General features: G+C 43.0%; 1 protein-coding gene across 1 annotated transcript; it reads left to right on the top strand.

Annotated features, from left to right (window-relative positions):
* Positions 1–1,172: 1,172 nt before the first annotated feature.
* LOC114591128 (vomeronasal type-2 receptor 26-like) lies at positions 1,173–10,006 on the top strand. The gene is made up of 5 exons (XM_077923612.1): positions 1,173–1,505; positions 4,603–5,409; positions 6,677–6,904; positions 7,769–7,895; positions 9,102–10,006. Exons 1-5 carry the CDS (start codon positions 1,173–1,175, stop codon positions 10,004–10,006), a joined length of 2,400 nt encoding a protein of 799 aa, XP_077779738.1.
* The last annotated feature ends 2,657 nt before the right edge of the window (positions 10,007–12,663 follow it).

Genomic DNA, 12,663 nt, shown 5'->3' with positions numbered 1-12,663 from the left:
CAACAACAATTTATTATTTATACCCCGCCCATCTGGCTGGGTTTCCCCAGCCACTCTGGGCGACTTACAACAGAATATTAAAATACAATAGTCTATTAAACATCAAAAGCTTCCCTAAATGTCACAGGCTTCCAGGATCCTCCTTCCAAGGAAACTAAACTTGGGTGCACCCCTGGATTTCTCCTCCCCTTAGAGTGGTACAATGTGAACCCTAAGAAAAAGCTGAGGTTAGAAGTTAAATAATTAATTAATTTGTGTTGTTTAGGTTGTTTAGGTACCTTGTTTTTATTTTCTTTTTTGTTTATATTTGTGATCTTGTCTTTTTTCTTTTGTTTTTTTCTCTGTTTTTCTTTTGTTGTAATATGTGTTATATCTGTAAGAAAATTAATTATTATTAATTATTTTTAAAAAAAGAGAAAAAACTGCAGTGAAGTTACATCACTCACACACAGACCTGCAGTTTTTGTGTTGATTTAACCCAGATTTTTTATTTTTATTTTTGGAATCCTAGCCTATGTGGCATAAGATGCTGTTATTACAGATTACAAATCAAGTGGACTAAAATCTCAGAGGACATCTAGAGTACATCAAGAGCGCAGAGCACTGTGCCTCAAATGAAGCCATCCCCATTCTCCACTCTTAATTCAGGAGACTGGGGAAATAACAGTAAATGTTCCCAGTCATTCAGCTAAGCTTTAAAATGTTTGTTTTCAAAAGGAAAATGTTGACTGGAAATATCTCGCCTTGTTCATGAATCAGTAAAGGTAAAGGGACCCCTGACCATTAGGTCCAGTCGTGGCTGACTCTGGGGTTGCGGCGCTCAGCTCGCTTTATTGGTCAAGGGAGCCGGCGTACAGCTTCCAGGTCATGTGGCCAGCATGACTAAGCCGCTTCTGGCGAACTAGAGCAGCGCATGGAAACGCCGTTTACCTTCCCGCTGAAGCAGTACCTATTTATCTACTTGCACTTTGACGTGCTTTCAAACTGCTAGGTTGGCAGGAGCAGGGACTGAGCAACGGGAGCTCACCCCGTCGCAGGGATTTGAAATGCCGACCTTCTGATCGGCAAGTCCTAGGCTCTGTGGTTTAACCCACAGCGCCACCCGAGTCCCTAGAAGCTTGTTAAAACATCTTGAGTTGAATCTGACATATTCAAACGAATACTGGTTGATGATGATGATGGTGATGATGATGCAATATGTACATTTTTGCAGAAAAACATTGACACAGTACTGGCAACCCCTTTCCTCCTTATTTGCCATTCAGGATATCAACCAGAATCCCAGGCTCTTGCCCAACATCACTCTGGGCTACAACATCCACGAGAACTTCTTTCATGGAAGGGTGACATGCGAAGCTCTGGTAGACCTGCTGTCTGCTAGGCAGGCAAATGTTCCAAACTACAACTGTGGGGGACAGAATAACCTGCTTGCTGTTCTCGAAGGGGCTGACACTCAGAACTCCATCCAGATTTCAAGCATGTTGGGCATCTATAAAATCCCACAGGTAGGAATGGAGAGGAGTGTGGCATTTTGCGGCTGAGCCAAATTTTGGGGAAGGCCAAAAGAGGGTGGAGTAGATGTTAAGTGTGAATGGAGACAACTTGTTATTAAACTTAATTTATTTTTAAAAGAAGACAGATGTTGGCAGGTTTTTTTATATATACCCTTTAATATACCCTTTCCTAAGAATCCATAGCATCAAATTTGCCATTTCCCCTCATACTAGGGTAACAGGAGGTATCCACTATAACCCCAAGGTCTCGTTCCTGGCCAATCAATGCCAGTTCAGCCCTATGAGCATAAATGGGTACTGGCAGGGTCTGGCAGGGTTAAGAGCCCATGAGGTGATAGTGGAATGTGTGTTTGGGATCGCAGACTTAAGTCTCTCTTTCTTTTTAATGTAATGACTAAAAAAGGGACACATGAGCAATAACTGTCAATAGCCAGTAGGACTGTCCTTTCAGGCAAAGCAACAGACATTCAGGAGTGGTCAGTGTTGGAACGTTTATATAATTTAGCAGAGTTTAAACGATTCCCTGTTTATGCAGCGACAAGCAGATTGCTAACTTGTTTAAGTCCTATCAATATTTATACCTTCCTGGTTGATAATCCCTTCTGTCCCTCTAAACAAAACACACATGAATCTGAATCATATTGACACAAACTACTTTACCTTCAGATTCATTCAGTTTACAGAGTTGTTACTGAAGGCAGGCTTTAGTTACCGTATTTTTTGCTCTATAAGACGCACCAGACCACAAGACGCACCTAGTTTTTGGAGGAGGAAAACAAGAAAAAAAATATTCTGAATCTCAGAAGCCAGAACAGCAAGAGGGATCGCTACGCAGTGAAAGCAGCAAGCCCTCTTGCTGTTCTGGCTTCTGGGATAGCTGTGCAGCCTGCATTCGCTCCATAAGACGCACACACATTTCCCCTTACTTTTTAGGAGGGAAAAAGTGAGTCTTATGGAGCAAAAAATACGGTACTTAACAGATAAACTATATACTAGATAGTACTGAGTCATGAGAAGACCGCATCCGAGCAGTAACCAGTTAACACTCCTAGCAGCAACCAACCAACTGACAAAACTGCCTGCCACATAGAGGCAGTTAGTCCTGTCTCAGAATGTTGGACTTGACTGACAGCTTTATATCCCACAGTCAGATGGTTTGCTGTGCTCTCTTTGAAAACACCTGTCCTTCCTTCCCTTTGTGTCAAATGGTGTGCTAGTGTTTGTGTGCGAGTAAAGGGGAACAGAAGTAATGTCTGTAGTATGGGTTGCTATGACACTAAATTCTGGGGTAAATAGAAGTTTCACTCAAGTGAACCCTGAAGTATTATTTTTTTAAAAAATAATAATAATAACCCTCTTAATATTTTCAAACACTCTTAGTGTACTACAAAAACACAGTCTTTAAAACAAAGAACAGTATCTTTTATTTTCCAAATCATTGCATATATATTCCAGAAACAAAGGTAATCCACACCCAACAAACTCAAATCTGTTTTTCCCAGGGACATTATGTCTGTATTCTCATACATAAACCATGGCTTATAACAATATTCATCTGTAAAGCACATTTTTATTATGTGTTCCACAAATTTGTATAAAAGCTTGGAATTGCTCTTTGGTTTTCTGGAGCATTTGTGAACAAAATAAACCTCTGCTATTCTCCAGCAAAAGTGTGGTTGTGCTTTGTTTGTCTTGCTGGACTCAATTTGTGTATCAATTTTTGCCATAAGGGCAGTACACCATTACTCTCTTGTACCAATTGTTGACGTTTGGCCCTTTCAAGGCCTTCCAGAGTGCAGTTATAATCGTACTTGCTGCCACTAGAAGAATCCAATTCGTGCTTTATCCACCAAGTCTCATTTAACTTTAGATTTAGTAACACAAGCTCTGGAGACTGATGAGTGTTTTGACTTATCTCATTAAAACTTGTTCCCCTCAAAACAGTCAAATAGTAGCATCAAACATTATAAAAAGCAAACCAGAATTACGGGAATTCCTAGAGATAAAAATAGAGCCTGATCTTATGTGTCAAGGAAAGCCTGGCAAAAAAGTTGGTGGAAGAAGAGTGGAAAAAATTTAAAGTTTATTTACAGAAATATTGTAAAATTAATGAATGTTAGAAGGATGCTGTAATGAAGTTATATGGCTCTAGCAGAAATATCATAAAGAATTAAGTAAAAATAGATTGTTAATGGGTCAAAGTGGAAATTTAAGGTTAGATTGTAATAAGATAAATTATAGAACAAAAATTAAGAAAGATGGAAAGGATTTGCTGAAATAGCTAATTGAACAAGAATACAAAAAAGGGAGGTGTGAGGAGGTCGACGATATAAGTAAATGAAAGGTAGAGATCTAGAGATACTGGATGTGTTTTTAAATGTTTTTGTTTCTCTTGTTGTTTTGCTGTGTTGTTTTTAGTTTTTTCTTTTTATTTTTGATGTATTGTGAACTTTTTATTGTTTTCTTTCTTTTTCTTTCTTTATTCTGTAACTATTAAACCCTTAATAAATATTTTTTAAAAAAGGAAAGCCTGGCAAAAACATTTGTCTTTTCAACTTCTAAAATGTTTGGAAACCGAAGTGTGGCTTCTAATTGGCTGCAGGAAGCTCCTGCAGCCAATCGGAAGCTGTGGAAGCCCCATCGGACATTCGGCTTCCAAAAATGGTTCGCAAACTGGAATAGTCACTTTGTGACATTCGAGGTTTGTTACATTCGAGAGCCAAAACGTTTGGGAACTAAACTGTTCGACTTTCAAGGTGCAACGGTGTTATGTACTGAAGTTCTCACCCTGGGCCAGCAGGGGGATACTGTAGATAGTTTTCACTCAGGTCCACGTCAGTTATTTTAGGCGGGATACCCTGGGTTGTTGTTGCTACAATGTTGACAGCTGGCTGCCTATAAAAGCAGGCCGGCTGAGCTGTTTGCTGTTCAGTTTCTGTTCCAGCTTACAAAATAAAGAGCTGCTTTGGAGAAATCGCTGTGTCGTCTGCCATGTCTACCCACTATTTAACAGACTATATTCAGGGTTAGCTATATTTTGGCTTTGATCCAAAACTAAGCAAGCCAATAACGTTTATTTTCTTGCCAGGTCAGCTATGCTTTTGTCTCTCATGTTCTGGATGATAAGAGGCACTTCCCCTTTTTCTACCCAATGGTCCCCAAAGAAGAAGCCCAGTACCCAGGGATTGTCAAGATGCTCCATCACTTCAGATGGACGTTCATCGGTCTAATTGCCCCTGACACCGAAAATGGAGAGAGATTCATGAAGACCCTGACTCCTGTGCTCATCAGGAGTGGAATTTGTGTTGCCATCTCACAAACCATCTCGGTACTGAACACTAACGGATTCGAGATCAATTTTCGCAAATTCTTAAAGTGGAGACAAGCCCGTGTGTTTGTGTATTATGCAGAGACTCTTCATGCCTTGCATGGAATTTTCATTCTACAACATTTATTTGATTACATGATAAAGCCCACTGCAGGGGAAGTCTTGGTCACAACAGCTATGTGGGACATCTCCTTCGAGTTAATGTACAGCGGCTTATCTTACAAACACATCCATGGCATTTTTTCTTTCTACACTGAAACAAATAAAAGGAAAGAATCTAACGATATTCCATCCCTTTTCTTTGCAATCAAGCAGTTTTGGGAGGATGCTTTCAGTTGTTCCTATTTAAAGCACACATGGTCGGTGAAAGGCTGGATAAGATGCAGGGAGAAAGGAAAACATGAGATGCTGCCCCAAGATGATATGGAAAGAAGCCTCTCTCTAGACAGCTACAGGATTTACAACACTGTCCAAGCTTTGGCACGTGCCTTAAATGCTGCATATTCCTCCAGGTCTCTGTGGCGGGTGACAGACAGCCTGGAACGTCAAAGGCTACAGCCATGGCAGGTATTTCCTTTCCTATTGCATACATCTCTGGCAAACATGACAACCGGCGGTACAGTTCTAGACTTGACAGAGAATATGTGAAATCTAGCGGGGAGGTGAAATTTGGCAAATTGAATTGGTCCCTCTTTCCATTCCCTTACTGAAATATACTTGGAGTCCTGCAGTGATTTCATGCTCTTTATTGCAGCTTGTAAAACAGTGACTGAATTTCCCCCAAAACCTCAGGCTTTTGTATACAATATTTACACAATGAGTCCCGTCTGATTGGCTGATTCTGCTTCCCTCCTGGAGCCTGATTGGTCTTCTCCTACAAGCCAATCAGTTGTTCCATTCTAGGATCCTACCTGACTATTGTGCTAGGATCCAAGCTTAGTACATAACACTTACACTAGTGTCAGAGGACACAGCACCTCTGGAAACAGCCCCCACCACTGGATTAGCACCCCTTTCCCTCCAGTGGCCGATTTTGAATAAGACTCCTTACATATTCTGCAAGAGTTCTTCAGGGCAAGGGCGATGCCATTACACAGACTCACTCTCCCTCCGGACTGGGGTGCCCCTACTAAGCTCTACTTAGCTCCAGCCTATGTCCGAGGGACTTTGGGTGTTTCTGGAGCATGTATTGAGTGTTTTGGAGGCTGTCAGGGGCTGGTCAGAATCGGATGCCAGAAACAGCTTTGACTCCGAAGATGAAGGAATGTAGACACAGACAGAGCAGCCTCTGACAGAAGAAGAAGAAGGGGAGAGTTTGCCCCTCCTTCCTTCAACTTTCCCAGCAGCTGATTCAGAGACTACAGTGGTGCCCCGCAAGACGAATGCCTCGCAAGATGAAAAACCCGCAAGACGAAAGGGTTTTCCGTCGCGGAGGCGCTTCGCAAGACGAATTTCCCTATGGGCTTGCTTCGCAAGACGAAAACGTCTTGCGAGTCTCGCCATTCCCCCCCCGCTTTCTCCCCCTTTTTCAAAGCCGCTAAGCCGTTAATAGCCTTTTAACAGCTTAGCTGCTAAGCCCGCTAAGCCGCTAATAGCGCTAAATCGCTAATAGCCCTAATCCGCTTAGCCGCTAATGGGGTTGCTTCGCAAGACGGAAAAACCGCTAGACGAAGAGAATCGCGGAACGGATTCTTTTCGTCTTGCGAGGCACCACTGTACTTCTTGATTCTCTATGCAGTCCAAGTCAGAGGAGATCAAGGCATAAAAAAGTCAGAGTTGGATAGTCAGTGTCCTTTCCCATATTCTAAATGCTGCTCTTTCTCTTCCCTTCCAGCTCCACCCTTTCCTGGGAAACTCCCAGTTCTACAATTCTTCCATGGATGGAGTGTATTTGGATGAGAATGGGCAATTAGCAGCCGACTTTAGTGTTGTGAATTGGCTGAAGTTTCCCAATAAGTCCATCCTTAAAGTGAAATTTGGGAGTATCAACAGACGGGGTTTGACAGACCTACAATTCACCATTGACCAGGATGCTGTTGTGTGGCCCAAATGGCTCGGCCTGGTGGGAGAAATCATCTTCCATGATCCTTTGTAACCCTGTCCCTCATTTCCATGGGGGGGGGGGGGAACAGGCTAACACATTTTTTGAATGCTCCTTTAATATGTATATATTATTAAATGCTTTACATAGTCCATTAAAAAACATCACGAGTTACCATTTTTGTTTTTCTCTGATTTCCCATATCTCTCGATAATTGTTATATCTCTGCTCTCTGAACTGTCCATTTGTTTCTAACAGTACACACAGTATAAAATATAAACCTGAAAATACCACATTCTTGTTCTTCTGTTGCTCAAGATCTAAATCCATCTCGTATTGAAAAAGAATTATTTACTTAAGTAATCCGAAAAGGGTTTCCATTCTTCTACAAACACCTCATCCTTTGACTCTCTTAGTCTAGCAGTGAGTTTTGCTGTTTCGGCATAATCCATTAGTTTGTTAATCCATTCTTCTTTTGTGGATATTGCTGTTTCCTTCCACTTCTGTGCAAATACAATACTTGCTGCAGTTGTTGCATACATAAACAATTTTATCTTTATTTTCGGTATCTCTGGCCCTATCAAACCTAGCAAAAAGGCTTCTGTTTCCCCCTCCCCCTATTGTCATCTTAATTAATTCATTGTTTACCATTTCCTGGTAAGCTTTTGCTTTCTTACAAAACCACCAGATATGAATAAAAGTTGATTACATTGATTATTAGCATTTTTAGAGATTTCAGCCATTTGAACCGGTGTTAGTTACCATTTTCATATGGTTTTCTTTCAACCCACTAGAGGCAGTAAAATTAAGATCACTTTCCCACAGCTTTTTCCATTTCACCATTTCTATAACTTTTTAAAAAATGCTCCTTATCTTTCTACTTAGACCCTACCTACTTCCCAGTGTGTGGAAAGTTGCAGCCCTGGATTCGTCAAAGTCATTCAGGAAGGAAAGCCACTCTGCTGCTATGACTGCATTCCTTGCGCAAAAGGGACCATCTCCACTCAGGAAGGTGGGTGATCCCAGTGGAAAGGGCTGACCTTGGGAAAGAGGACATTTCATTCTGATATCAGTGGCTTTTTGAAGAGAAATTTTAGAACTGATTATTGAAATTCATATGCAAAATGTGCACAAGCAAGCCACACTACACTCCCCCGTTTCTCAGCCTGTTTCTTTTCATGTTTCCTGGAGCAAGCGAAGAAGGAGCTATGTGCAAGTAACAATCTCTCTTAAATGAGATTTTTATAGCACGCATATTGCAAGATCCTTCTTGTAAGGAAAACCAAATACCAAGTAGTTTTAATCTTTATTTTTCTGACAATGGATGCAGATTTGTTTGCTGTTATTTATGGAAACTCTAAGCAGAGCTAAGTATCTGTGATTTATTCTAGCCTATGCATTCTAGTAGGGACGCAGTTGGAGCTGTGGGTTAAACCACAGAGCCTAGGACTTGCCGATCAGAAGTGCCAACCTAGCAGTTCGAAAGCACATCAAAGTGCAAGTATATAAATAGGTACCGCTCCAGCGGGAAGGTAAACGGCATTTCTGTGCGCTGCTCTGGTTCGCCAGAAGCGGCTTAGTCATGCTGGCCACATGACCCGGAAGCTGTATGCCGGCTCCCTCAGCCAGTAAAGTGAGATGAGCGCCACAACCCTAGAGTCAGTCACGACTGGACCTAATGGTCAGGGGTCCCTTTATCTTTTACGCATTCTAGTGGGGAACATTTATTTACAGGTGGATGTGGGCAGATGCAAATTAAACCAAATTTTAATGTGCTTGGAACAAACACCACTGTGCTTAACTCTCCGACAAGAGGATAAGAATCTCTCTTCCAAACCTCTCTCTCCAAAAAGAAAGACATAAATCTGTTGAGCCAGAAGCAAGAACAACTGGAGGACCTTTCGTCAGTCCATTTTTCTCACCCTGAATCATTTGACAGGGTTATTGTGGCATTGAAGGAGGGCTTTTACATTGCGGTGTCTAGCGCGTGGAAGGCTCTCCCCATTGTTTTCACTAATAAATGAAGACATACTTGCTGCCCTAGGTTTTCCCTGACCTACAATATTAGTACTGACTCCTGATGTCCTTAGTCATATGCAATTATTGTTATTGGATATAGTAATGTTTTCTTATTGTGGGAGCCACTTTGGTATTACTTTCTGCAAGGGAAAACCATTTCAGAAGGGTATAAATTTGATATTACTCTTGTTCTTTCCAGATGCAGAGCATTGCACCAGGTGTCCTGAAGATCAACATCCAAACAAGCCCAGGGATCAATGTGCCTTTAAGATTATCACCTTCCTGGCTTATGAAGAACCTTTGGGGATCCTCCTAGCTTCCTTTTCCCTCTTGTTATCCTTAACCACAGGCATTGTGTTAGGAACATTCATTAAGTACAAGGAAACCCCCATAGTCAAAGCCAACAACAGGGACCTCTCCTACATCCTCCTCATCTCCCTCTTGCTTTCCTTTTTGTCCTCCTTCATGTTCCTTGGCCAGCCACGGAAAGCAGCCTGCCTTCTTCAACAAATGGCCTTCAACACCATCTTTTCAGTTGCTGTCTCTTCTGTATTGGCAAAAACCGTCACTGTGGTGCTGGCCTTCCTGGCCACAAAGCCAGGAAACACGATGAGGAGATGGCTGGGGAAGAGTCTGGCCAACTCCATTGTCATTTCCTGTTCCAGTGTCCAAGTTGCCATCTGCACCATCTGGCTGGGAATCTCTCCACCATTTCCAGAATCTGACATGAGCTCCCAGGCTGGAGAGATCACCTTGCAATGCAATGTAGGGTCTATTGCCATGTTTTATACCGCCCTTGGCTACATGGGCTTCCTGGCCTCCATTTGCTTCATGGTGGCATTCCTAGCCAGGAACCTGCCCGGAGCCTTTAATGAAGCCAAGCTGATCACCTTCAGCATGCTGGTCTTCTGTAGTGTTTGGTTGTCCTTTGTGCCCACCTACCTGAGCACCAAGGGGAAATATATGGTGGCTGTGCAGGTCTTCTCTATCTTGGCCTCCAGTGCTGGGCTTCTGGGCTGCATCTTCTTTCCCAAATGCTACATAATTGTACTCAGGCCTGATTTGAACACAAAGGAGCATCTGACAACAAAAGCTGATTCTTAAATTACTCATTTTCGACGACTGTCGTCCCGCACAGACATACTTGCCTATGTAGCTTCTTAGATTTAAAACTTTCCTACTGTCACATAAATCCTGAAAAGTGAAAATTAATTCACAGTAGCTGTGCAATGGCCATAGGTACTTTGGGCATAAGGTTTTACATTGCTTCATCACAGGCTGATCCCGCTATATTATTGACCAACCATACTAGTCTTTATGCTGCGCATGTTTACCAGGGGTTCACAATGAATGCTTTTACACAATCTTATTTTCTGACACATAATGTTTAATGGAGGCATGGCTGCAAATCCATATTTGGGTTTCAAAGAACCAGTCACACTTATTTGTATGGTAGTTAGACTATTGGTAGTCAGACTTTCACCCCTTCTTCTAAAAGGCCTTTCTTTTTATGTGCTGCATAAGAAGAGAAGAAGAGTTTGGATTTGATATCCCGCTTTATCACTACCCAAAGGAGTCTCAAAGCGGCTAACATTCTCCTTTCCCTTCCTCCCCCACAACAAACACTCTGTGAGGTGAGTGGGGCTGAGAGACTTCAGAGAAGTGTGACTGGCCCAAGGTCACCCAGCAGCTACATGTGGAGGAGCGAGGAATCGAACCCGGTTCACCAGATTATGAGTCCACCGCTCTTAACCACTACACCACACTGCAGCAAGCCTATTAAAACTGATGTGCTTTGCTGTTCTCACCCTCAAAAGGGTCATTTGAAGACAGAACCATTTTCTCTGCATTTGTAGTTTAAAAGCCCAGCACTGGAGGCCAAGATGGGAGCTGACAGTGGCTTTGAGACTAGAGAGGCTGCACTTCCCATGCTGCTACCTCTGCTCAAAGATGTTTTGGAAACAGTCCTAATCCATTTTCCTATTAAACTGATATTTTTACATACAGGAATTGCAAAAGCGTATGATTTTTAAGACGAAGACACTCAAATGATAACATGTTTTCCAAGTTAAAAAAGCACAATTAAAAGTAAAGCTTAATCATTTAGACACGTTTTGAATCCATCAGAAAAGGAGGCTTTAAAATTGTTTTCTGTAAGTTGAACCCAGGTGTGCACTAGCTGGATACAAAGTAGTATTCTTTTGCTGAGGCATATGGATTCAACATTTGCCAGATTTGCAGCCCTTGAGATCTTAGTCCCCTTCCAGAAGCCAAGTTTGGGGCCGGGGGTCCATAGAGCTTCCTGCAGTGGCTGGGGGTGAGTCACCTCAGTTGACCTGTGTCTCAACATGGTCCATAGTCAAGTATCACGGACTGGCTGAATGAGGAGGAGTGGGGGAGCCTCCCATCCAAGAGCCCCTCAAGGAAGACAGGGAAGATGAGGACTGAAACCCTGGGTCCTGGTGGTGGGGCAATGGGGAAGGGCCGAGCTGGGAGGTGCTGGAATCAAGCGGGGTATCAGAAGAAGGAGGCCCTTCCAGGAAAAGGTTGGAGGCTGAGTGTGACGTTCCCGGTGTCATGCTTCACTTTCAGCTATGTTTGGAATTCAAAATTAATTCAGCAGTCTAATTTCACCAGCTACACCTCTTTTTTAAAAAGCAGAGACATCACCTTGCCAACAAAGGTCCGTATAGTTAAAGCCATGGTTTTCCCAGTAGTGATGTATGGAAGTGAGAGCTGGACCATAAAGAAGGCTGATCGCTGAAGAATGGATGCTTTTGAATTATGGTGCTGGAGGAGACTCTTGAGAGTCCCATGGACTGCAAGAAGATCAAACTGATCCATTCTGAAGGAAATCAGGCCTGAGTGCTCACTGGAAGGACAGATTGTGAAACTGAGGCTCCAATACTTTGGCCACCTCATGAGAAGAGAAGACTCCCTGGAAAAGACCCTGATGTTGGGAAAGATGGAGGGCACAAGGAGAAGGGGACAACAGAGGACGAGATGGTTGGACAGTGTTCTCGAAGCTACAAACATGAGTCTGACCAAACTGCGGGAGGCAGTGGAAGACAGGAGTGCCTGGAGTTATCTGGTCCATGGGGTCACAAAGAGTCGGACACGACTAAACGACTAAACAACAACAATTTCACCAGCTACACCTCTTTCTCCTCCTCCTCTGGCCCAAGCCTTGAGCAGCTGCTCTTCAAGTGGCGTTTACACAGAGGAGAGCTGCTCTGCTTAGAGAGAATAAGGGACTGAAGTCATGGAAGTGTTATTTTCTGCTTAGAAGACATACTGAGTTGGAATGAACTTTTTTTTCCAACTTCGCTGTGAGAGGGAAACACTCCCTCCAAGAAGTTGGGCTGGGCCTGGCCTGTGAAAAAGTGACTAGCAGTTCAAGCAGCGGCACCGACCTGGGGCCTATACTGTGGGTGCCCAGCACATGTGCAACACCACAACATCATGACATTCTGGAATTGATTGATTTATTGGTTTGGCGTGACCCCCGCTAATTGATTTACGGCCCCCAATTAGCTATTTATGTCCGGCACACTTCCCTGCCTCAAGACTCTGCTCCGTCTCCAGCAGCTCTTCACTCACGCCTCAGCAGAGTTGAACACAGCGGTGAAAACTGTCACGTAGCTTCACTTAGCTTCCAGACAAACACACACAGAGTCCAGGTTTGTCTATTTCTGTCCTTTATTCCGACATTCCCCAGGAAACTCCTGGACTCACCGCAGCCATGACAAACTGCGACTTTC

This window comes from Podarcis muralis, chromosome 2, assembly GCF_964188315.1.
Source record: "Podarcis muralis chromosome 2, rPodMur119.hap1.1, whole genome shotgun sequence".
Lineage (NCBI taxonomy): Eukaryota > Metazoa > Chordata > Lepidosauria > Squamata > Lacertidae > Podarcis > Podarcis muralis.
The sequence above is the reverse complement of the archived record's forward strand: the minus strand, read 5'-3'. Positions and strand labels throughout refer to the sequence as shown.